The 25361-nt window shown below is 39.3% G+C and overlaps 1 protein-coding gene across 2 annotated transcripts in view; it reads left to right on the top strand.

Annotated features, from left to right (window-relative positions):
* The window catches only part of LOC131253230 (threonine dehydratase 1 biosynthetic, chloroplastic), a 74058-nt gene extending 49242 nt beyond the window's left edge, over nt 1-24816 (top strand). The window contains exons 8-9 of one of the 2 annotated variants that reach the window (XM_058254145.1): nt 23631-23765; nt 24123-24816. In XM_058254145.1, coding sequence (XP_058110128.1) covers nt 23631-23765; nt 24123-24263 — 276 coding nt within the window. In that variant the 3' untranslated portion in view covers nt 24264-24816. Of the gene's footprint in view, nt 1-3539; nt 3627-23630; nt 23766-24122 lie in introns of those variants that run through there. The other variant, XM_058254159.1, reaches the window with a different exon arrangement.
* Nucleotides 24817-25361: the final 545 nt, after the last annotated feature.

The following is a 25361-nucleotide window of genomic DNA, read 5'->3' as shown; positions in this document are numbered from 1 at the left end:
AATATACATGAGTTTATCTTCTAAAAAGTCGTGATGAAGTACCATTGATAATTAATATGTTTCATCAAATGGTTTCTATCCAATACAATACCCAATATTTTCATTATCGATGATATTGGCTGATATATCCCACTTGTGCAATAGAAAACACACAGATGGTGCCGATATATCTAACCTGTTCCATCTCCCCCCCCCCCCCCTTTTTTTTTGGTTGTAAATCATGTTAAATCAGTGTCAAATGGTTATGAATCCATGCTTTTTCATGTTCATGTTTTGCATGAAAATCATGGATATAGACCTTCAATTTCGAGATTTCGAGAGATGAGTCGAGTTGTAGAAAATTAGGAAAAATAAAAAATTCCCCATTTCTTTCAAATCAGTTGCAATCTATGTCCAAACACAAAATAAAACATGTATTAGCATGATCTAGTGATCCTTGGTAATTTGGCAATTTTTTGAAAATAATTTATTTTGGTAATTAGAAATGTTTTAAAAAAAATAATTCTCGAAATTCTACTTTGTTCAGCAGTCAATTGGCCTCCATTTCAGAGTATTTAGTAGTGTTTGATGAAATCATCATCACATACGCTAATTTTGAGATTTGGGGGAAGATGGGCCGATTTCCGAAAAATTGGGAAAATTTTTTAAATTTTCCAAAATTTCTCAAATTAGAGAGAATGAGTACCAATGTTATGTTAGAGAGTATCTTCACTATTATCATTCTAGTATGACCTGGGCATAGTATTGTTGGCTTGTGGAGCAATAGTACTATGCCCAGCCTCGTCGAGATAAAGATGATGATTTTGAGCTATTACGCAACTCTATGTGGATCTAAGCCATGGCAACACACATTACTCACATGTATATTTCTAGTTTTCTACTTCTTTTGATTTTGAATGTATTGCTTGTGTTTCCATACATGTCTTCTTACATTTTTTCAAATTATATGGATAGACTTTGAATCAAGGTGTTCCGTAACGGTAACAATGGTCGTAATGGCCACCACCGTTACCTTTACGATACAGGACGTAACGACTGTTACAGCCCTGTAATGGCCGTTACAGTCTCTCTTTTTAATTTTTTTATTCATTGAAAAAAAAACCCCGAAAAACATGTATCTGCCTCGTAATGTTGATTAAAAAGTATGAAAAACATGTATTTGTCTTGTAATAGACCATTATGGGGCTATTATGGCCTTTAAAGGGGATGTAATGTGCTGTTAACGGCAATTACGGGTAATTTTTTTCCATAACGGCTGTTACGACCCCGTAACGTGTAACAGTTGACACCGTTACATTTACGTAATGGCCTTTACGGCCCCGTAATAGCCATTACGACACACCTTGCTTTGAATATACTTGATCAGTTTATTCAGACATCGCATAGATTAGGACCCTATACAAAGGAAACCCATTATATGCACTTGTTTTTAGTGACATTTTGATTTCTAAGTGTGTATTGGTATCCTTTTTAACGATCCCTGAAGTTCTATTGAAAAATTCAACCAATTTCCTAATGTTTCCCAACAACAGTGATACATTATGCAATACAACCGATATATCTCATGCGATAACTGATATGTATCGATATCCTAAGGGGTATGATACATTACACAATAACAATACAGAAAACATTGACAATACCAAGATTAAAACATTTCGATTTGACAATGCTTGCGAATATTTACAATATGAATTACAAAAATATTTTGTAGATCATGGTATGAAATTTTAGTCTTCGTGCCTCTATACGTCACAACAAAGCGAATTGATTAAACATAAATAGCGGAACTTACTAGAGGTCACCTGGTCTTTACTAATAGATATGTCAGTACCAAAAACGTATTGGAATGAAACCATTCTTCTTGATACTTAGATAATCAATCGGACTCAGATCTATGTTCTCAAAGGCACCCATTACAACAAAACAGAGTGGCTGAATGTAAAGATCGGAACTTACTAGAGGGTACCTGGTATTTAGTTTTAGATAGGTTAGTACCAAAAACGTATTGGAATGAAGCCATTCTTCTTGCTACTCAAATGATTAATCGGACTTAGATCTACGCAATGTTTGAAGTATTGCTATCGCTACAAGTTTTGCTGGCCAAGGATATAGATACAATATTAATATCGCCGACACTATTGTTGTTAACTGGAAATATACGAGGAAACATTGGAAAAGCGGTGGAATTTTTAACGAAACTTAAGGAGATGTTAAAATGTACATATTTGCATATTTAGAAATAAAAAATTGTAAAAAGAATGCATACATAACAAGTTTCCATTTAATAGGGCTTTAAAAGCATGTGTTGTTGTAAGAAATCAGTCTAACCATCCCATCTAGCCTATTTAACCATCCAACCTTCCATCCAAACATCCATTGATATTGCAAATATCAACAACACACGATATTTCACCAAGAAATCATTAACAATTGGAAAGGAAACGAAAGATTGTAGTCTCAATATTGCGCATGTTGCGATATCGATAATATCAAGATATTATCAATATTATTAATGACAAATTGAAACACTGCATACAACCATGTGCCTATGAAAAAAATTGAAATATATATTTTTTCTAATAAATAAAATTTTGATGATATCAATACGTTCGTGATATTATTGAAATATCGTCGATACACTTATGATACAAGCGTTACCTAGAATTTACATAGTCGAAAATATTGGCGATATCAATGCATTGGAAATACAAGCGACACCTAGAATTTACATAGTTGAAAATATTGGTCATTACATTAGCGATATTGACACATTGGCGATACTTAGCGATACATTGGTAATACCTAGAATTTTTGATACTACCAGCGTTATCGGTATCACGACCATTGTTATCGGTATCCCTGAGCTGGAGATAAAGATAATATCGGAGATATTTCGATAATATTGGAGATAATTCGAACACTGGATCTATGTTCTCCAAGACAACTATCCATTACAATTTACAAGTCTTATAACCTCATGCGTTTCTATTTACCTTACCACTAAAGGTGTTTTGGTGCACTTGCTTTGTACACCAAGTTGGGACGACAATCAATAAAATGTGTGTTTTTAGGGTACTCAAACTCTTAAAAAGGGTACAGATCAAGGTATTCTGTAACAGTATGTAACGGCCGTTACGGCCCCCATAATGGCCATTAGGGTCTCCTCTCTCTCTCTCTCTCTCTCTCTCTCTCTCTCTCTCTCTCTCTCTATTGAAAAAAAATCTTGAAAAACTTGTACCGGCCCCATAATGTACCATTATGAGGCCGTTATGGGGGTTGTAATAGCCATTGCATGTCATTTTTCTGTAACGACCGTTAAGCTATTATGACCACATAACGTGTAACGGTTGCCATTGTTACTTGTATGTAACAACCTTTGCGGCCTCGTAATGGCCGTTACGGCACACCGTGGTACATATGTTACTGTTCTCTAAATTGGAAAAGATACATTTATGAGGATATCACATTCTTTGAAAACGTACCTTATTTTAATTCACAAGACAATACCCTTGCACCTCTTCCTCTTCTTGTTATAGACGAGTCTCATACTGAAGAAGTACCAAGTCACACTCCAACCAATGAATGCATGGTCTGCTCTCAAGGAATGAAATTCACTCTTCTCGAAGGCTACCATTCTTTAACATTGGAACTAGAATAAGAGGATCTCCTAATTGCTCTTTGCAAAGGAACTCGATCTTGTACACATCATCCCATGGGTAACCATGTCTAAACATCTCTCTTCTTCTTACCATTCACACCTTTCATTTGTATCATTTGTATTTATCCCAATTAAGATTGCAGATGTCCTTGGTGACCCTAAATGGAAAGCAACTATGGTAGAAGAGATGTTTGCACTTGAAAAATAGAATGCTTGAAAATTAGTCACTCTTCCACTAGGCAAACCTACTGTTAGGTGCAAATGGGCATTCACCCTTGAATACAAGGCTGATGGATTGCTAGAAAAATATAAGGCACGACCGGTTGCCAAGGGCTTCACTTAAATGTATGGAGAAGATTATGATGAAACTTTTGCTTCTGTGGCAAAATTGAACTATGTCTGCATTCTCTTATTTATATCCGTAAATCATAATTGGCCTCTGCATTAATTAGATGTCAAAAACACATTTCTACATGGCGATCTTATATGGCCCTTCCTCTTGACTTTCGACCTAAGGGGGAGACTGACAAAGTCTGTCATCTTTGGAAAGCCCGGTATGACTTTAAATAGTCGCCTCAGGCCTGGTCTGAAAAGCTTGGCAATAAACATCAGATTTAAAAGAAGTGCATCTGACCATTCTGTATTTGTAAAACATACGAATGGCAACACGACAAACTTGTCGTATATGTGATGATATCATTCTAATTGGTATGAGCACAACTGAGATAGACAATTTTAGGAAATTCTTGGCCTTGTCATTCGAAATGGAGGATTTAGGGCTATTGAAGTACTTCCTTGGAGTTGAAGTGGCTCACTCAAAACAAGGAATCTTTTATCCTAGCGTAAGTATGTGCTGGATCTTTTCTCTGAGGTTGGTTTACTTGGTGCTTGTCTTGTTGACATACCTATCGAAGTAAATCATAAGTTGCATGAGAGATAATCAAATCAAATTGATAATTTGGGCATTTATTGTCAACTAGTGGGTCTATCGAATTGGGAATTGTAAGCCAGTTTATGCAACGACCTTGTCATCATCATCTTGAAGTAGTCTATCGAATTCTTCATTATTTGAAAGTTGCACCTGGTCGTGGCCTTCTTTATTGGATCATGATCATTTGAATATCAATGGTTATTGCAATGCTGATTGGGTTGGCTCCTCCTCTGATTGATGCTCTATTATAAGGTATTTCATGTTTATAGGAAATCTGGTTACTTGGAAATGCAAGAAGCAATCCATTGTTGCTTGCTTCGTTTTTGAAGCTAAATATCGGGTAATGGCTCATGCAACGTTTGAACTGCTATGGGTGAAAGCCATCCTTTAGGATATGAGATTTGCGATGACTTCTTCAATTCAACTACATTGGAATAATCAAGCAACTATAGGTATTGCATCCAACTTGGTCTTCCATGAATGCGCATAACACATTGAAGTCGACTATCTTTTTTTTAGAGGTAACATCAACTTTATTAAAAAGCATGCTGAAAGGCGAGAAAATATTACTTCCTGACGCCCATTAGTACAAACCAAAAAAAAATAGCAATCGAGGCTACTTTTACAGACTGCTCAACCCAAAACAAGACCTTTGATTCTACAAATGACCTCCTCCACAAATGCTCTTTTATTTTGAAAACAACACACATTTCTAGCTACCCAAACTACCAAAACAGAACCATAATAATCAACTTCCATCTCGCTTTCCCAGATTTTCCTACTCTGTGCCACACCAATAGAAGATTCATCACAGATTTTGGCATTACCCAATGAGTATGAAGAATGCCCAAAAGTTCCCAAATCTTTCTCAAGAAAGGACAATGGATAAAAAGATGATTGATTGGCTTCGTATCTTGCATACGTACAAGGGAAACATTCAACAAAATTTAGGATCTTCTTTGAAGATTGTCAATAGTGAGGATCCTCTTCCTTCCCACCAACCAAACAAACACTGCAACTTGTGGAGGGGCGCCATAAAACCAGTGGTGAAAAGGATGTTGGGGTCGATGAGAGTGAGGGGGCTCATTGATTAAATGAAACAACAAGTGTACAAAAAACTTTCTCAATCCATGCGCAATCCAAACCATCAAATCTGAATCTTGGCCTAAAGGAGCTGAATTTTTTAGGCACTCGAGTAACCTAACTGAATCATCAATTTCCTCATCCATCATATTCCTCTGACAAGGAGGATTCCAAATTGTACATCCGCCGCATAAAGAGAAGCACCCTACAATACATACATAGTGATTAGGGGCGAGGCGAGCTAAATTGGGTAAAAGATCTTGGAGCACCCTGTCACCACACCAAATATCCACCAAAAACCAAATACGCTGATCATTACCAAGAGAAAAAACACTTTTCCTTTGCACTAGGTGCTCAGTCTCCGCAATCGCTTTCCGCCAACTTGGAGCTCTAAAGAAAGTAGACCTTTGAGCAAACCACTCGCCAGGGTGCGTACCATGCTTGCTTGCAATAAGCTCCCTCCAAAGCATCCCCGCCTTGGATCCAAATCTTCGAATCCATTTACCAAGTAAAGCTAGCCCCCGATGCAATAAGCTTACAAACCTCCTCCCATCTAAGAAGATGAAACTTCCTGCTATCCATAACACCTCTCCAAAAGAAATCTCTTCTCAAATTTTCTAGTCTATCCAAAACAGGATTTGGGCATTTGAAAAGAGACATAAAATAAACCAGCTTGTTAGAAAAAGGCGCCTTGATTAGAGTTAGTTGTCCTACGAAAAGGTAGTGATACTTCCGACTTGTAAGCTTTCTCTTAATTCTTTCAATAACCTTATCCCAAATATGCTTGGCTAGCTTCCTAATATACAAAGGCAGCCCTAAATAAGTCAATGGAAACTCCCATGTCGTACACCAAAAAGAGATGGTGAGAAGATGAAGGTCATCCCTACTAACATGAATCCTTAGTAATTCAAACTTGATTGCATTAATCTTCAGACATGAAATTGCTTTAAAGCAAACAATTATTTTACAAAGATTATCCATTAAAGACATATCTGCATCACAAAAGAGGAGGGTATCATCCGCATATTGGAGATGAGAGAGATGCATTGTCATTTGTGAACCCTCTAATCAGACCATTTTCCTCCCCCCTTACTAAGCATCTTGCTAAGTGCCTCTCTAAAGGCAACAAAAAGGTATGGAGATAGAGGCTCCCCCTGCCCGAGACCTCTAGACACCATAAGAAGCCATTTTGGTGACCTATTAACTAATATAAGAGGAGGCATAATGCGCACAATCCTGTATCCATCCTCTCTACTTCTGACTGCATCCCAATTTATGAAGCATATAGTCAAGAAACTTCTCATATGCTTTCTTAATATCCAACTTGCACACAATTCCAGTAATCCCATCCTTATTCTTAGAATTAATGCATTCATGGGCAATGAGAGCATTGTCCAAAATTTGCCTTCCTGTGACAAAAGCTCCTTGATTTTTAGATATAAGCTTCGAGAGAACACTTCTAAATAGAAGCCAACACCTTGGCTAAAAGCTTATGGGGCTCCCCATTTAACTAATAGGTCTGAAATCTTTTAACTGCTTTGCCCCTCCACTTTCAGACTGAGAGCAATGAAGGTGGCCCCTAACTCATTTGAGAGACAACTTTGCTCATAAAATTTTGATATGAAGTCCAAGTCCTTTTTAATAGCAGGCCAAAATTTATGAAAAAATAGCATAGGAAATCCGTCTGGTCCCGGGGCCTTATCCCCACACATTGAGTCTAAAGCCACTTTGACTGCTTCCAAAATTGACACTTCAAGCATTAGAGCATCCTCCCTTAAATTCCGAAACTCTAAATTATTCCAACATGGCCTCTACCAAACGTCACTGAAAAGTAAATTTCTGTAAAATTGAACTAGGGCATCACAAATTTGATTATTCTTAGATGTTTGCAATCCATCCACAACTAAATTTGAAATTCTACTACCACGGATCCACACACTAGCAATGCTACTCCCCCCGAGCCAAACCACTTTAAATCTCTACTACCATCTAATTTCCTCTTCTTTCACCCGATTTGCATAACTCAATGCTAATGTTGCCCTCTTATCTCTGTCTTCTGAAGATAAGCAGTCACCCTCTAAAATATCTAAATCATGAATTTCATTCAACATTCTATCAAATTCCGCCTCCTGATCTTGAAGAACATTTTTTTTTTTCCAAATATTAATCTTCTCTTTCAAAAGCTTAAGCTTTCGACAAATCTTGAAACCAACGTAACTATCAACAGAAAGCGAATTCAACCAATCGATGACTAGCTACTCAAAACCCTCGATTTCAAGCCAAGCGGCCTCGAATTGGAAAGGTCTCAGACCCCAATTAACCTCGGCCACATCAAGAACAATGGGACGATGATCTGACACAATTCTCAGCATATCACGCTGATGAACCATAAGAAACTTCTCGATCCACTTTGTAGACACTAAATATCCATCCAATCATGATAGAATAGCGTTTTCTTGGCCATTAGACCACGTAAATTTAACCCCGTCCATGGGGAGATCCACCTTATCGTGTCGGGCCACCCAATTTGCAAAATTGGACATACTTCAAGTAATCTCTGCTCCCTAGATTTCTTATGATTGAATCTGACCACATTACAATCACCCCCCACATACAATGGATTAGTCCAAATTTGTCTAACATCATCTAGCTTTGCCTAGAACCGATCACGCATGTTGTAAGAACAAGGCTTGTAAACTACTTTGAAAACCCATCAGAAGCCAGATGAAATCTTTCGCAGCAGAACAAAAAGAGAAATGCTACTAGAAAAAGAGTCAACCATCTTCCAAACATCGACATTCCAAGCTACAATAATTCTCCCTGCCACCCCTACGACATCAACAGTGAATCAGTGACCCACCCCTTATTTTTAACCCCCCCATAAAGAATCGATCATACCTTTATCCACTACCTGGAGCTTCAATTCCTGCGAAGCAATAATATCCACATTTGATTTTTTACATACTTTTTTTGACTTGGGCCTTTCTAACTCTGTAACCCAACCCTTTGACATTCTAAGATAGAATGATGATTCAGAACCTGTTTTACCTGAATGAACCCCCCTCCCTCCACTTGTTGTACATGGCCTCATCCCAGACACTAAACGACATCCTCACCATCAGTGTTTGAAATATCGGTATCACGCAATGTATCGCACCCTAGGGATATAAATACGTATTGGTTATCGCATGGGATATATCGTTTGTATCGTGTAATTTATCACTCTTTTTGGGAAACATGAGGAAACATTGGGAAAATGGTTGAATTTTTCAATGGAACTTCAGGGATTATTAAATAAAAACCTTAATATACACTTTTAAATCATAAAATCTCAAAAACAAAAAAGAAGTGCACATAATAGGTTTCCTTTATAAAGGGTCCTAAACTATGTGTTGGCTAATTGAACTAATGCAATTATATTCAAATTGAATGCTTAAGATTTATAAATGTATCAAGACATGTATGAAAACACAATTAATTCATTCAAAAGCAAAAAAAGAAGTAGAAATTGTAATACATAATCATCAATAATGTTATAGAATGTGGACACAAGTAGTGACTCGCTACTGAACAGTGCTTTGTAGGCTCCACCATGATGTATGTGTTTTATCCACACCGTCCATCCATTTTGCCAGCTCATTTTAGGGAACGAGCCCAAAAATGAGGTAGATCTAAATCTCAAGCGGACCACACCATAGGAAAAGTTGGTGATTGAACAACCACCATTAAAAACTTTTTAGGGGCCACAACTTTTAAATGAAGTTGATATTTGTGTTTTCACTTCATCCAAGCCTTTGTGATCTAATCAATAGGTTGGATGGAAAATACACATTATAGTGGACCCTAGGGAGTTTTTAATGGTGAGCTTTCAATCACAACAGTTTTCATTGTGTGGTCCACTTGATATTTGGATTGGCGTCATGGATAGAACACATACATCATGGTGCAGCACTTCATCCTAGTGGGAATGACCTTATAAACGGTTTAGATGGCATATAAACATCAAAGTGGAGTCCAAGAAGGTTTCAACGGTAAGAAATCCTTTCCGCAATTTTCCCTCTCATGCGGCCCACTTGTGTTTTGGATGTACCTCAATTTTGGTCTCATGTCCTAAAATGAGCTCTCAAAATGGATGAATGGAGTGGATTTCTCACAAACATCATGGTGGGCCCCACCCAAGTATCCTAGTGCTGGAACTTCCTGCCAAAGGCTTTCGCTGGTCTGGGTACTACCCAATCCACGCGCGACGAAATAGCGTTTGGGACCCTGATTGTGGGCCTCACCACAATGTCTATGTTGTATCCACGTTGTTCATCCAGGTCTTTGTGACCTTACCAATAGGTTGGATGGCAAATAAATGTTTCGGTAGACCCTATGAAGTTTTATTGGTGGGGATTCAATCACAATGGTTTCCTGTGTTATGATCCACATAAGATTTGGATCTACTTTATTTTTAGGATCGTGTCCTAAAATGATCGTTCAAAATGGATGGACAATGTGGATGTATCACAGTGGGCCCCATAGGGAACCACTGAGGATCCACCTAATCTGTGCAGAACTAGTGATCCGGGCATCCACCCAAACCACACAGATGGAGCAACAATGTGGGTGGGACCCTGAATGTGGGCCCCACCATGATGTATGTGTTATATCCACATTGTCCATCCATTTGGAGTTATTTTAGGGCATGAGCCAAAGAATGAGGCCGTTCCAAAGCTCAAGTGGACCCCACCACAGAAAACAGTGGGGGCAGTGATGCCCACCGTTGAAACTTGAAACCATTTCTGGAGGGCTCACCATGATGTTTATTTGAGATCCAACCTGTTCACAAGTTCATACAAATATGAACGAAGATAAAGCACAAATATTAGCTTGATCAAAAATTTCTATGGCCCTAAAGAAGTTTTTAATGGTAAGTATTCAATCCCCATTGTTTTCTATGGTGAGGTCCACTTGAGCTTGGGATTGGCCTCATCTTTTGTCACATGACCTAAAATGATCTCTCCAAATGGATGGACAACATGGATATACAATGCAGACATCAATGTGGGCCTCACCGAAAGGGCCGCACCTTCTTATGTGCAACCGGGTCGCATCGAATCCACTATCTCTTAATTTAAGGGGCACGGATTAGGTGTTACTCAGGTAATAGCTTAGTGGGTGTTAACGTTACAGTAGGGGCCACATTAATGATATTCTATATATCTAATCTATTTATTTGTTTTTTCCATCCCATTTTAGGATGTGGTCCCAAACATTAAGCACATCGAAATCTCACGTGGATCACAACACATGAAACAATGATGATTGAACAATCGTCAATAAAAACTTCCCAAGGCCCAGTGGAGATTTGGATCTACTTATGTTTTTGGATAACGTCCCTAAATGTTTGAGAAAAACTAATGAACGGCGTGGATATGAAACAAATTAATCAAGATGGGCCCCACACGGTAAGGTTAACACCCACTAAGCTGTTGTCCGTGGAACAACTAATCCGCTCACTTAAGAGGAGAGTTCGAGAGAAGACTCTCTTCTTCTCTGTTAAAGAAGCCGCAAGTCCACACCTATTCCCAAATTTTCCTTCGAAATCAACCCTAAAATTCTCTCTCGAAATGCATTTTTTTTGGCAAATCTCAATCCAAATCCCATCTTTCTTGGCAGAAAATTAGTTTCCTTCCAAAATAATTTCCTTTGAAAAAAAAAAAGAAGGGGTTTTAGGGATTTTCATTTTCTTACATGATCCGACAATGTCGACTGCGGCCCACCAAATCCAATCGAAAGTGACTCATTCAGGAAGATCACAAACGTAAGAGAAATTTCTTCTATATTTTTCAAATTTGTAGAATTTGTGGATGGGAATTTCCGCAATATCAGGGGTTATTGGCTGATATATCGCAAATATCACCGATATCTTACGAAAATTTGCAATATCCTGCTATATATCCAATGATACACAGAAGTTTGTCAAATTTTCAGTATTTTTCGAATTTCTGGGGGGTTTCCTATTATTGGGCCCTGATACCGATAATATCGGCCGATAGTATCGATATTGCGAACGCTGCTCCCCATACCATCCACTTGAATTAGAACATCTTTTGTCCACTAGAACTGCTCTGTAGATATGATCGTGTGGCATGTAGTTGAACTTCTACAATTATGTCAGAACCCACCGAAGCAGATGAGATAACTTCCTTACCCACTCTGATCTTGTGACGACCAAGCCCTCTAAATCCCCTCAAGATTTGCATCAACGAGCATTAGCTCCCCTTTCTTTGCCTCTTTAGACACCTGAGGATCATCGATCGAACAGATTTCGTTGCAACCATTTGTCGTAGCCCATGGAACAAGTGGAAAGTCGCTCTCCAAATACCCCTCCTTTGATCATCCTCCCTCGAGTTGTAAGAAGCTTCCTCAGAAGGTGACGATTCACCTTCTTGTGGAGATCCACCGATATCATCCTGAGGCTTTTCTTTTGACCCTTCTGCAGTGGCAATCCTTAACAAGGGGCTTGGAGATTCTGTCTTTAAAGAATATAGGGAGGCTGAGACTCCCATGTGTTATGCTTAGGCACACGAGCTAACGAGAGAGGTCTTTGTAAACACGTCATAGAGAAGTCACGTGCCAGAGACAACTATAGATAATGCCCCATCTTCGACACGTGAGGCGATATCCAGCTGATCATTGATAGGGCCTTGATTTCCTAGCATCCGCGTGTTAACTCAAGATAGACTGCTATCTCTCGATTTGATTTTTCTACTCGCAGCAATAACCCTCGAGAACCCCTGTTGGCTCTCCTTACGACACGTGTCCCGAACCTGAAGGTGAACCTCTACTTGAACGCCGCCAACCCAGCTTCAGTCTTAGAGCCTCCATCCGACGCCAGGCTCCTATTACTCCTACTCCCCACCTAACCTACCATGTTGCGATGAGATTCAATCTCTCCCCACCAACCCTATCTCCACCATTCCTGTCTTTGCACGCACCCCTTATAGCATTCGGAACTCCTGCAGTGCATTGAATTTGTTCTCCATCGCCCAATGAAGTTCGACCGCCATGGTTGCTCGAAGAGGGAGAAGACTCGTCTCCTCCAAAAGTCACCCCAACAGATCAGAATACCCCATTTCTCCTTTTGCACCCTTAGCTCCAAGTATTCCTCTCCCACCACAATTGAAATCGCACCAGGCTCCCCCAAAGCATTCCTTCTCTTGACATAAATTCTTGCTACCCCTAACTCTTCACCTTCTTTCGGTCAATAACCACAACATCACTTAGACAAGCGCCTACCACAACAAAGAATTCGTGAGACCAAAGTTTAAGGGGATTCGCCAAATTAGATATCAAGAGGATTTTGAACCAAAGTGAGAAAACTCCCCCCACTTCTGATTCTTCTTGATTGGCCCATCTTTGTGCATGGTTCTAGCAGACATTAATTGATCTAGATTCCTTTCAGGATGCACCCAAATCCAAACAAATTTCATGGGTTATTCCGTGATTGATCGATCAATTCTTCTTGGCTTGGCATGGAGGTGGTAAAAACAAGATTGGGAAAAGAATATGGCATTTATACCTATTAGCAGGTCTTTCGAGTATTTGGTTGGAGAGAAATTGCTGCTGTTTTAAAAATCGAAGGGGCCGATTCATTGAAGTTTTAATCGGGCAAAAAAGATGTACTTGAATGGGTGCAAGCAGCAAATATTTTAGCTTCTGCTCATTTCCCAACTAGTTGGTTAGAGTTGTAGATTGTAGCCTTTTTTTTTTCTTTTGTATTTTTTTGCCTTTTAACCAGTTTTTTCAATAAAAGTTTTATTATTGTCTATATATATATATATATATATATATATATATATCCAAACCTTCAAACCACAACATCCTTCAATCTAGGTTCTGATATGACAGAGAGGTTTCAATAACGGTTTCAGCAACTACAGACAATTGCAACAATTCCTAGGCCTTTCCTATCACATTTGGGCTTACATTAACCTGCATATTGTTACCAATTCCCTTTGATGATATCCATTCCCTGTCATCTGATCACACCTCCTCCATCTGCGGTTTACTTGGCTCCCTCCCCTACCACCAACCACATCTCTGAAAGACTGTGAAACTCCATCCCTGATTTTACTGGGTCCTTACTCTCTAACTCGATTGCCCCCTTGCTCTTGACGTAGCTTCTTTCCTACAGGTTCCACTGTTCTTCCCAACTTAACCATTTCTTTCTTGATTTTGAGCTCCGCTCCAAACCTCTCCCTCTACACCAGGAGCTTTTTGCCTCCAAAGCTTTCTCCACAAAGAAGCTTCAATGCCCGGGCGAGCTCTACCTCCGAGCCCATATGAACGAAGGCAAAACCTTAGTATAGCATGGTGAACCGATCACGAGGATTAACAATCTTCCATCACTACTCCTGCCCAGCCGAAAATCCTTGAGAAGTTAATCGGAAGCCACTTCGAAAATTCAATGGTGTAAAGTGTTGGAAAATCAGACAGATCTTTCTTCTTGCCTTCAATCTTTCCTTGCTTTGAGATTTTCCTATCAACTATCATCCACCCTCCCCTCTCCCTTTCATCTGTCTTGCCTTCCCCTCCTTCACCCCCTACCAGCCCTCCACCATTTCCTCCGTTCGACTCCGGTCTACACCACCTCCATTAGAGTTACTTGAAATACTGCCTGTATTCGATACCCTTGTAGCACCACCTCTCCTTCGCCACTCTCGCACCATCCTCTTGTAGGGCTATTGTTGTAGCACCACCTCTCCTTCACCACTCTTGCACCATCCTCTTGTAGGGCTATTGTTGTAGCACCACTCTCTTTCCCCCCAAGTTCATTTCATCCGGGAAAAATTAGTTGCCAAACTTCTTCGTAAACCTTTTGTTCATTCTGAAGATAAGTTACCACGTCTTCACAAAAGCCGTATCAACGTGCGCCTCAAGATCATTAGTGTTAAGCTTGGCATGAGCACGAATGATGTTCATGCACCATCTTGAGTGTTGGTGTACATATATTTATATACACATGTGGAGTACTGTATATGACTAGGATTAGGATTAGATTAGGTTCTCTAATACTTTGCTTTATCTCTTCTTAAAGACTCCTATTATAAGTCATCATCTCCTAGTCTTTTTTTATAAATACCAGTTTAAGGTGAGGGGTAGAGTACAATACTCTCTTATCATGTTCTTCTTCTTCTTCTTCTTTCATCTCTCTTTCCTTCTCCTATTCTTCTTATATCACACGCTCCTTGAGCCTTTCTTTAAGAATATGAAGCCTTTTTGCAACCTGAATCTTGCGCATCCTGCCACCACAGATTCCTCCCCAAGAAGAGATTGTTTAAAAAAAAAAAGCCTTCTTGTTCTATCCACCAACTCTGAAATCTGAAGGAATAAGGGCTTGATGGGATGCCCTCGGTTTCAAACATATTGGAACGTGGTCCAAGGCCGGCCTAAGCATAATCAAAATAACCTTTGGGAAGTGATGTTTCCACTCCGACAAGATAAGGAATGTGTACGACCTGCTCATAACAAATCATTGAATTTTTCCACTTGAATCGACCTCCATTAAGCGACATTTGAGATTGTTGGCTTTGACAAACTCAAATTTCCGATTAGAAGTGAATCTCATGGTGTTAAAGTCTTCCTCCCAAACACCAACAACTTCCATCTATGGTGGATATCAGACAACTGTACCCAAAGCTCAACCCATAAATTGATATCAACATCTATAGACAATCCTCCACCATCGTAGTGCACTTTATGGATAACTACAAGGCATTCCTCATGACAACAATGCCTCTTGTAGACCCCTTGGTGGGAGGAAAAGCAAACTCCTGGATAACTACAAGGCATTCCTCATGACAACAATGCCTCTTGTAGACCCCTTGGTGGGAGGAAAAGCAAACTCCTTTGAAGGATTTCTCATAGCTTTGTGATTAGAGAATCATTAACGTCCTCTCATTTCGATTCTTGATTGCATTTGCAGTTTTCCTCAAATTTTTTTTCATCTCTCTTGTGATTAGGATTGCCAAGACTTGTGAGATTCCATGAAATAGCTTTAAATTTTCAGCCAAATTGACATTATTTCCTCCCCTTTTTCTTCACACATGCTCTAAGCATTTGACCATGGTAGGAGGCCATTGGCAAGGAGATGACTCCTGCACAAGCTGAACTGGCTTTGAAATTGCGTGGTTATCTAACACGATACCACGACACGCGGAAGCTGCGGAGCTTAGAATTATTGCTAGGTCCTAGAGGGGAGTGAATAGGACCTTTTTAAATTATTTACTAATTAACGCAATTTAATCCACAATGTGAATCAGGTCCAAGATCATAGATTACAAAGATACAACTAATTGTGCAACTAGTTTATGATGAGAGATAGGAAAATACCAATTATGTGTGCTCTTAATCTAAGTTCCTAATATACAATATATTTCATGCATTCATGTAAACAAATCATTCACAACCATAAATAGAATTGCGTCCACATAAACAATCGCAAACACAAGGATGTATAGTGGTTTGGCTAAATGTCTACTCTCCCGGCTGACGCACTCAAACTCGAGTGTATTGGATTTCACTATCTCAATGGTTTTCTATAGGTTCACCATTAACCTTTCCAATAGTTTTCAGTACGTTCACTACAAACCTACATGTACACATCCATGTTGGTAGCTCCCTCAAGAACTCACAAGGTTTTCTATAGGCTAACCAATAACCTATGCGGTCCTACACAAGGACTTACGTACACTTCTGCCGAAGGTGGTCCTATACTAGGGCCTACACGTACACACCCATGCTGGTGGCAGTCCTACACAAGAACCTACACGTATGCACCCGTGTAGGTGGCTCCTTCGAAGACTTAAAGGGTTTTCTATAGGCTAACCAATAACTTTCGATTAATCATACACAAGAACTAATATACGTACACTCCTGCTAAAGATGGACCTACACAAGGACCTATTCTAGTTTGGGTTGCAAACTCTATGAACTCTTAAATTAAACTCTTAGAAGTTTGGATGAGCCCCGTTGATAGCCGTAGAGATGCTTCTTCACACTTTAATCAACTTCTCTTTTGCTCCTCTGATCTTCAATGTGGATCTTCTCTAGCTCATTTGATTGGCTACCATGCATTGTTGTCCTTATAAGGATGCCAAGGTAATGGGATGGTGGTGGAATCTCCTACAACTAAGGGATGGTTCCAATTGGGGATTCACCTAGATGGGCATTCTAAAGGATTATAAACATGAGGATTTACTTGTAGGATTGGTGTCTAATCTCTAGAGAATGCAAGATATCATGTTCATCTTCAAATGGAGCTTGAAATGCTCATTAGAGTGATGAATCACAAAGAAGATTACATTAATCTCTTTGGGTGATAGCCTAGGGGAGAAGGGAAAGAGTGGGATACACTAGGGCTTCTAAATCACCAAAAACCATCATTTTTGCAAAGGTCTGAGTGCTAGTTTTTTAGAGAAAAAGCTCCAACGGACACTTAATGGCTAGTTCGATTGAACTTTCGATTCGATCGAACGTTCACTGAATTGTCTAGATTGCTCACTAGATAGTTTTGGCCGTTCTCGATTGGACCGTCGATTCGATCGACCGGACTTGTCGATTTGATTCAATCAAATCGATGGACTGTCGATTCGATCGACAATTCTCAGAATTCTAGTGATTATGATTTCTGGTTTTTAGTAGATTTGAACTTCTACTAGCTAAGCTAAACATGTTTAAACAAGGATTTTTCTATGGGAGAATGGATCATCTAGAGGTGGGTTATTTTGGAACTAAATGGGTCTAGGGCTAGGATCACCAAGGCACCTCAATTTACCTGGTATCTTCAAGCCTTGATGCTTCAAGTCTTCGGTCTTCAATGTCTTCCAATGGGGGCTCAACCAACTCAAGACACTAGCATACATTATTGACAAATTGAGGCAATAACAGGCTCAACAACATTCTAGACCATAGAACATTGTCCAAATCCTGCCTTCTCTACTTCTAAAGAATCAAATAAAATTTCCTGGTAGTGTTCAATATATAAATAGTATAAATTGATATGTCCGTTGTACTGTTAATATCACTGGTTAATAGCATGAAACCCAAGGGTTGTACACGAGTTACTTTGTATCTATGATTAATATATCTATAAATTAATATATCAGCCAATATTAGTCAATATTGGCTGATATATTACATGATTAACATGTTGTTTTGTCTAAAATTGCATTTTACTGGTGGTTAAGGAAAAGGTGGTTGCAGCATACATGTAATTATGCAAATGCTCTTTGGAATGTTTGTGTGATGTGTTTTAAGGGCGAGGAAATGGTGGATCACCTTTTTATCCATTGTGAATTTGCAAGGTAGATGTGGCATAACATCCTCACCCTCTTTGGAGTATCGTAGGTTTCACCAAGTTCTATTAGCCAATTCTTTTTTATGTGGCATATAGGCATGCATGGGATCACAGGTCGGAAAGTTTGGCGCCTTGCATTATTGGTTGGGTTATGGTTCCTTCGATTGGAAAGGAATAATAGAACTTTCACGAATTGTTCAAGTCGAGTCAAGAGAAAGCATAGATTCATGTTATTCAATGAGCAGTGGCCGCTAAGTTTGTTGCTCAGTTTCCAGCTAATTGTGTAGAACTTTGAGGGTCCCTGAAAGTAGGGTTGTACATCGAGCCAAGTCGAGTCAAGGTGGGCCAAGCTTGGCTTGACTCGTCCGTGCTCTCCTCGAGCTCGAGCTTAACACTGGAGCTTGGTTGTTTGCCAAACCTTTCGAGGCGAGCTTACCTCGAGTCGAGGAGAGCCTGTTCCCACCTCAATTTATTATATTTTATGCTACAAAATACAAATTAAAAGTCAACAACATTAAGTCCAAAATGTCACACATGCCACAACATCAAGATAAAAAATCTCATATGTACTATCTAGATACCATAACATCAAGTCGAAAAGGTGAAAATCTATTATAAAATATAAAAGCTTAAACAAAACTTTAAAAGTATACATTCCTTCATACAGTTTTAGATGCATTCTCGTCTTGACTTCCATTCTCGTCTTTATCATCCTCAACATCAAAACTGCTACCACCCCACACTGGATGCAACCAATCTTGTGTACTTATCATCGCTTCAAGTGTTTTCGAAGCGAGTGAGCATCGATACTCGCTCACAACCTTGCTCCCCGTGCTAAAAGCTGATTTTGATGCCACGGTCAAAATTGGAATTGATAATGTCTCGTACCATTACTGAAAGTCTAGGGTATTCATGAGCTCTCGACTTTCACCACTGTAAAGTATCAAAATCATCTTCATATAGTCGTAAAAAACTTTGAGAAACTGGTGAACATGTTCAGCTTTCGTCCAGTCTTCATCACTAGGCATGTATGTGTACATTTTATCACGCGATACAAGTTCAAGGAATGCAACTTTAAATTCTAAAGCAATATCCAACATTTCATAAGTTGAATTCTAGCACGTTCAAAGTTCCAACTTCAACTGGTTTTTAGATTTCAAATCCAAACGTTGGATTATATCATTCCACGTACTCAATCTTGAAGGTCACCCCCTTATATATAACGTTATCTCGTATGTTAGCGATCGTAGAGTCAATTGCTTTCAGCCATTCTTGTACAACCAAGTTTATTATGTGGGCACAAAATCTAACTTGGAATATTTTACCCTCAAAGATTAAATTGACTACATAAGAAAGAAACCAAAGCGTCATTGGAAGAGGCATTATCTAAAGTTATTGAAGAGATTAGCTTTTCGATGCCCTACTCAACAAGACAATTGTAAATGCAGTCAGACATTACCATACTAGTATGAGGAGGAACGTAGTGGATGTTTATAATCTTCTTTTGGAGTTTCCAATCTGCATCAATGAAGTGTGCGGTTAATGACATATATTCCTTTCTTTGAATTGATGCCGACCATATATCCAAAGTCAAACTTATTATTGATACGGATGCTAGAAGAGCTTTTAAGTTTGTTTTCTCAATTGCATACATCTTCATACACTATCTTTTCATAATAAGACGAAAGGCCTTCTCACATTTGGGATTAAGGAATTTGCAAAATCCCGTAAAAACCTTCCTTTTTACCATGCTAAATGGCTTCTCATGAACTATCACTAATCTTGCGTACCACTCTTTCAGCTTTTTTTGATCATACTTGTAGGTGGAGAGTGTAGCTTGAGAGTCGTCATTTTCAGAACCGGTAAATGAAAGCAACTACTGGACTCCACCCGTCGACGTTCTTAGTCTCTTTGCACATTTATCAAGATATCTCTGATAATGAGTAGTAGAAGAATCAGAATGCTTGCTGTAAAGAGTTTTACAATACTTGCATCTAATCTTAACCGAACCATCTGGTAGCACGATCTCATTAAAAAATTCTCATACTGCTGATCTTTTTTTTTTTTTTTTTTTTCCCCCCTTTTCACTGCACTTGGAAGTCATTTCAACTTTGTTTTCCAATGTCTCCCTCCATGATAAGAGGAGATGTGATTGACACACTGGCACCGAGGTACTTGAGGGTTTTCCTCACTAGTCAACTCTAAATCAAAAGATAACAAGGGTAAGGTAAGATCATGACTTTTATAGGTTGAAGTAATTAGTCAATTACATTTATGTGTATATAAATATATAGTACAAACAATATCGAGGCCCCTCCATAAACTGCAAGACACAAGTGTCTCAAATAGTTCCCTAATAAATAAATCCGCCAAGGTACATACATATACATAACTATATATTGTCCCTAATTGTTTCAAAATTTATTCACTAATTATCTCTAAATGTCTCATTTATTCCTACTTGTCTCTATCTAGAGGTGCTAATTGCCTCTATCATATTTGGTAACATACCATGTACTGTCCTTATACAGTTTACATGCGAGCTGAAATTTCAGCAGCATATCCTCATATTCTCCAGATATATGTAAAATTCAATACTGATTAGTTGTCACATGTAATCCATTATACATGGATAGAGCGAACCAATTAGTAAAGAACCACATATCCGGAGAAAATATAGAGAGACGTTACTGAAATTCCAACTACATGTAAACTGAAGATGAGGACAACCTAAGTACATGGTATGGTATCGAACTGTCCAAAATGGGACAATTTGGGAATCCATAAAGAATAAACATTTTCAATCGAATGATTGTACTTATTTAATATAAATTCCTAAATGGGAGGAATACATTGCCAAACCACTAGGTGCCAAAATACTAATTAACAACATCAGTTAACAAAGAATCATAACCATAAACATTTAAAGAACAAATATCGAAATATATAAGAAAAAAATGAGATAATGATTTAAACGTAAGTTAAGTAACTTAAGTTAGTGCATTTATTGTAGGCAAGTTAAGTTAGTATATTTAATCCATACAAGCAAAAAATTTAATACAACTTTCATAATTTTAATATTCTCCTTAATACTCATCTTATCTATCCGAATTGGGATCAGATCCATCATTTTCGTCGTCCGTGCCCGAGCTGGTGGTATCTTCTCCAAATGCTCATTAACCTGCCTTGAATCAGGTGGGGGAGATTTTTCCATCATGTTCTTGTATAAATTCAGCTAGCTTTTTCAAATTTCTTTTGTGAGATGATTTAGATGGAGTACCCAAGATCTTGTATAATGAGGCAAGTTTATAAATAAACTTTGATGGCTTCTTGCTAAGTTGAGCTTGGCCCCTGCTTTAGCATCATGCTGTCGAAGATGATATCGTTGATATCCAGATGCTTCTATCTCTTCCTTGCTTAACTTCAAGGCCATTTTTAATTGTTATTCTTCTAAAGTTCTCAATCTAGCTTCATTCTCCTCTTCCTCTTCCCCACTAATTCTCTTCACTCTCTCTATTTCGGATTCTTCATTGATTAAAATAGGTCGGTTATGGTATATCTTGTAGCTAGTTGTATTCGATGTGAGAGAAGAGGTGGAAGGCTTCTTGTTGGAGTCTACAAGAGCCTGGAATAAAACTCGTACCTCTCGTGATGCTTTGCCCCTCGACCTGATAAGTGTAGTCTAAGACGATTTATTTTGTTTACAAATATGACCCCACATAATTGCATTGAATTTTCGCTCTTCTAGAGTCTGGGGAGTAGACTTGGGAACCATAATCTCAAATGTTGGTGGATGGATCATTTGAAGACATTGTTGCACACTATTTTGTTGTAAGAGAAATATTGTCATAAGAAAAATAAAGAAAAAAAATGCCAATTTAATCCATAATATCCATTCACAATTACAATTTCATAGTTTCAACTATAGAAAATGCTATTCTAATCGAAAACGCAAATCTAATTTGACCAACTCCACCCAACCTAGCCCCAACTCGATTCAAAACTCAACATCCCCAACTCGACCCAACTGACCCAACTCGACCACCCAACTCAACCCAACTGACTCAACAACCCCAACTCGACCTAATGGCCTAACAGCCCCAACCTGACCCTAACCCAGCCTGACCTAGCGCCCGACCCATTTGCCAACACCCACACCTAACCTGACCAAACACCTAACCCCGACTCAACCCACACCCAACCCTACCCAGCACCCACACTCGACTCAACCCAGCACCCAACCCGACCTAACCCATCACCCGACTCAACCCAACACCCACACCTGACCCAATGTAGCACCCAACCCGCACCCTACTCAACCCCCAAATCAAATATTCAATTATATATATATATATAAGAGCCATAGATGATAGAGGTGCCTTTGTGGGTGCTGAGAGAGAGAGAGAGAGAGAGAGAGAGAGAGAGAGAGAGCTCGGGCGCAAGAGAGAGGATCTCGGGCATGGTGGGTTGGGTAAGGGAAAGGGAAAGGATAAGAATGGACAGACAGCGGTGTAGGGTAGGGTTTTTTTGTTTTATTTTAGGTTTTAACTTTTTTATATTATAATATAATATATTCGAGTTGAGCCAGCTCGAGCTAAGCCGAGTTCGAGTCGAGTCGAGTCAAGCTGCATTATGCTCAACCTCGGCTTGTTTTCAAAACGAGCTAGGTCATATGAAGCTTGACTCACCTCGAGTCGCCCTTCAAGCTGAGTCGAGCTAAGCTAGATCGAGCCAACCGAGCGAGCTTTTCGAGCTAGAGTTATCTCTTTCTGTATATTCTGGCTTTGGCCATTTTCTCAATAAAATTCTGTTCTTATCGCTAAAATAAAAAAATCAATTGCTCTTGACTGAAAAATGTAGGGAGCACATGTCCTCATCTAGTTTGACTGTAAATGATATTGCAAGTTGTGGCTATGCTATAGACAAACTTCATAAGCGAAAAATCGTGGCTATACTATAGACAATCTTCATAGGAAAAAAACCTTCTCCCGAATGTGTCTTTAATGTGTTACCAGGATGAGGAATCGGTCTATCATCTCTTCATTCATTGTTCATTTGCCAAAGGTTTGTGGGATTGCTTCTTCAAGTTGTTCAGAGTAGCATGGGTGTTGCTGGGGTCCATTGATTGCTTCTTTCTGTCGTTGGCATGGTGGGGCAAATGGGAAAACTTTGGAGGAGAGTTTGGTGACTCAGCTTATTGGCGGGAATATGTTTTCTATGGCTGGAAAGGAATGAGCAATGTTTTAGGAACTGAACGGGGCAAGGTTTGGAGGTGTTTAATAGGGCTAAACCACACGTAACAGAATGGACATTATTGTCTAAAGTCATAGTTCATTTTCTGGTTTGTTGGCATGAGTTGTAATTTTCCGAGTTGCAGTCTCCATGTATTCTTTTGGCTTTTACCTTTATTCAATAAATTATCAATGCTTTAAAAAAAAAAAAGCTGTTGTGGCTATACATTTTCTTCCGTCCAATTTGTTTTCAATCTTCTATCATTTCTGAAAAATGCTAATGGTTGTGGTTGTTGTTTCCGCTTCTTGGTCTCTAATTTGTTTCTTGAAAGGCATTTCCTGATCTCTAAATTACCGTTCTGATTCCGCATGATCCAGATGGGAGGCCGCTCGAATGTTGAAAATGAGATACTTTGTAGGTTCACCTTCCCTGAGAGGCCTGGCACTCTGATGAAATTCTTGGATGCCCTCAGTCCTCGCTGGAACATTAGCTTGTTCCATTACCGAGCGCAGGTTGGCATCTCTGACACCTTACTCATTGTTCTGCATTTGTATTGACTATCAAAATCCATCTTTTGACATTGTTTATAGCTATGTACTCATGGTTTCAAGACTTGGACAATCCCGTGTGACTCGTCTGAGTTGACTATGACTTGGTCGAACCCGATCTGGTTTGACAGCACGAGTCACCCAGACAAGTCACTTGTGAGTTCCGACTCGACTTGAGATCGGACGAGTCAGTACATGTTGCCAAGTCTTAAATCCATATATGTATTCTCTACTGGGACGACCATCTAATGATCTGGGATGAATATCTACTGATCTCAACCCACAAGCATAATGTAACGAATTGTTCCTTTGTCTCGATAGGGTGGTACAGGTGCAAATGTATTGGTGGGTATCCAAGTTCCAATCATGGAGATGAATGAGTTCCAGCAACGTGCCAACAGTCTTGGGTATGAGTACGTGATTGAGATGAACAATGAGGCATTGCGGCTTTTGATGCATTGAGTAGGGAGGATCAGATGTGAACTTCCTGCAATGGGAAGCTAGGCGAGGCCTACCGTGATGTTTTTGAGATATTCACCCCATCGATCCGTTTTTCCAGATCATATTAGGTCATGGGCCCAAAAATGAGGCGAATCCAACATGATCTGGAAAAATGGATGGAAGGGGTGGATATCGTACAAACATAATGGTGGGCCCCACCTAGCTTTCCGTCATGCAGGAAGTTCCTGCGAAAGGCCTTAGCCGGGAATAGGAGGATCCAACAAGAGGCTTTTTACTAATTAGATGCCTCATTCAATGAAGAGCTTGTTTGGGGTTTGTTTTTGTCATGGGAGCAACAGTAGGAGAGCAGCAGAGGGCCAAACAGCCAGAGGAGGAAGTCACGCCTTTGTTCTTTTCATGTCGAGCTCCTGTTCCTTCCATTCAGCTGTATTTATTGCAATTGTTCATTGGTGGATCTTCATTGCTTCTTACGGTTTTGAGACCTTGTCTTTCTATGGATCTTTGTTTTATGCTGGGATCTAAATTAGCCATTATGAAAGACTCAATTCATTTACCTTTACTAGCCATAACATCTATAGTTTACTCAAGGAATACTATGATGCATTTAACCTTGGACTGGGGTCTGTTCTATGATCTGGACCCCTGACATGGTGGGCTGTACCATGGATGGACTACACCCCAAAATCTCTTGATTTGACCCTACTAACCCATTGATTGATGACCTTAAAACTAGATGTTGAAGAGAGGAGAGGAGATGAAACTTGGGGCTGTGGTTGGACCTTGCATTTTTTACTCGAGGCCCCCCGGATTCCGGTCCTTTTCTTTTTCTTCCATTCAAGCTCTCGGGTTTAAAGTTATTCTTTATGACAGTGATCTTTACCCTTGGATGAATGATCTCTCACTATGGCTCTTCATCAACTCATATCTCCATATCCTACTGTTGGGCTACTTGATTAGTGAAAAGCTGGTTTTGATGACTTACTTGGCCCACTCTTCGAATGTGCATTTTCTTTGAACTCTTAAATTGTGGCTGCTGATCTACCTTAAATGTGAGGTAAGAGCACCCTATAATCCTCCTGGATGGATCATAACCCGAAA

This window comes from Magnolia sinica, chromosome 1 (assembly GCF_029962835.1).
Source record: "Magnolia sinica isolate HGM2019 chromosome 1, MsV1, whole genome shotgun sequence".
NCBI classification, from domain to species: domain Eukaryota; kingdom Viridiplantae; phylum Streptophyta; class Magnoliopsida; order Magnoliales; family Magnoliaceae; genus Magnolia; species Magnolia sinica.
The sequence above is the reverse complement of the archived record's forward strand: the minus strand, read 5'-3'. Positions and strand labels throughout refer to the sequence as shown.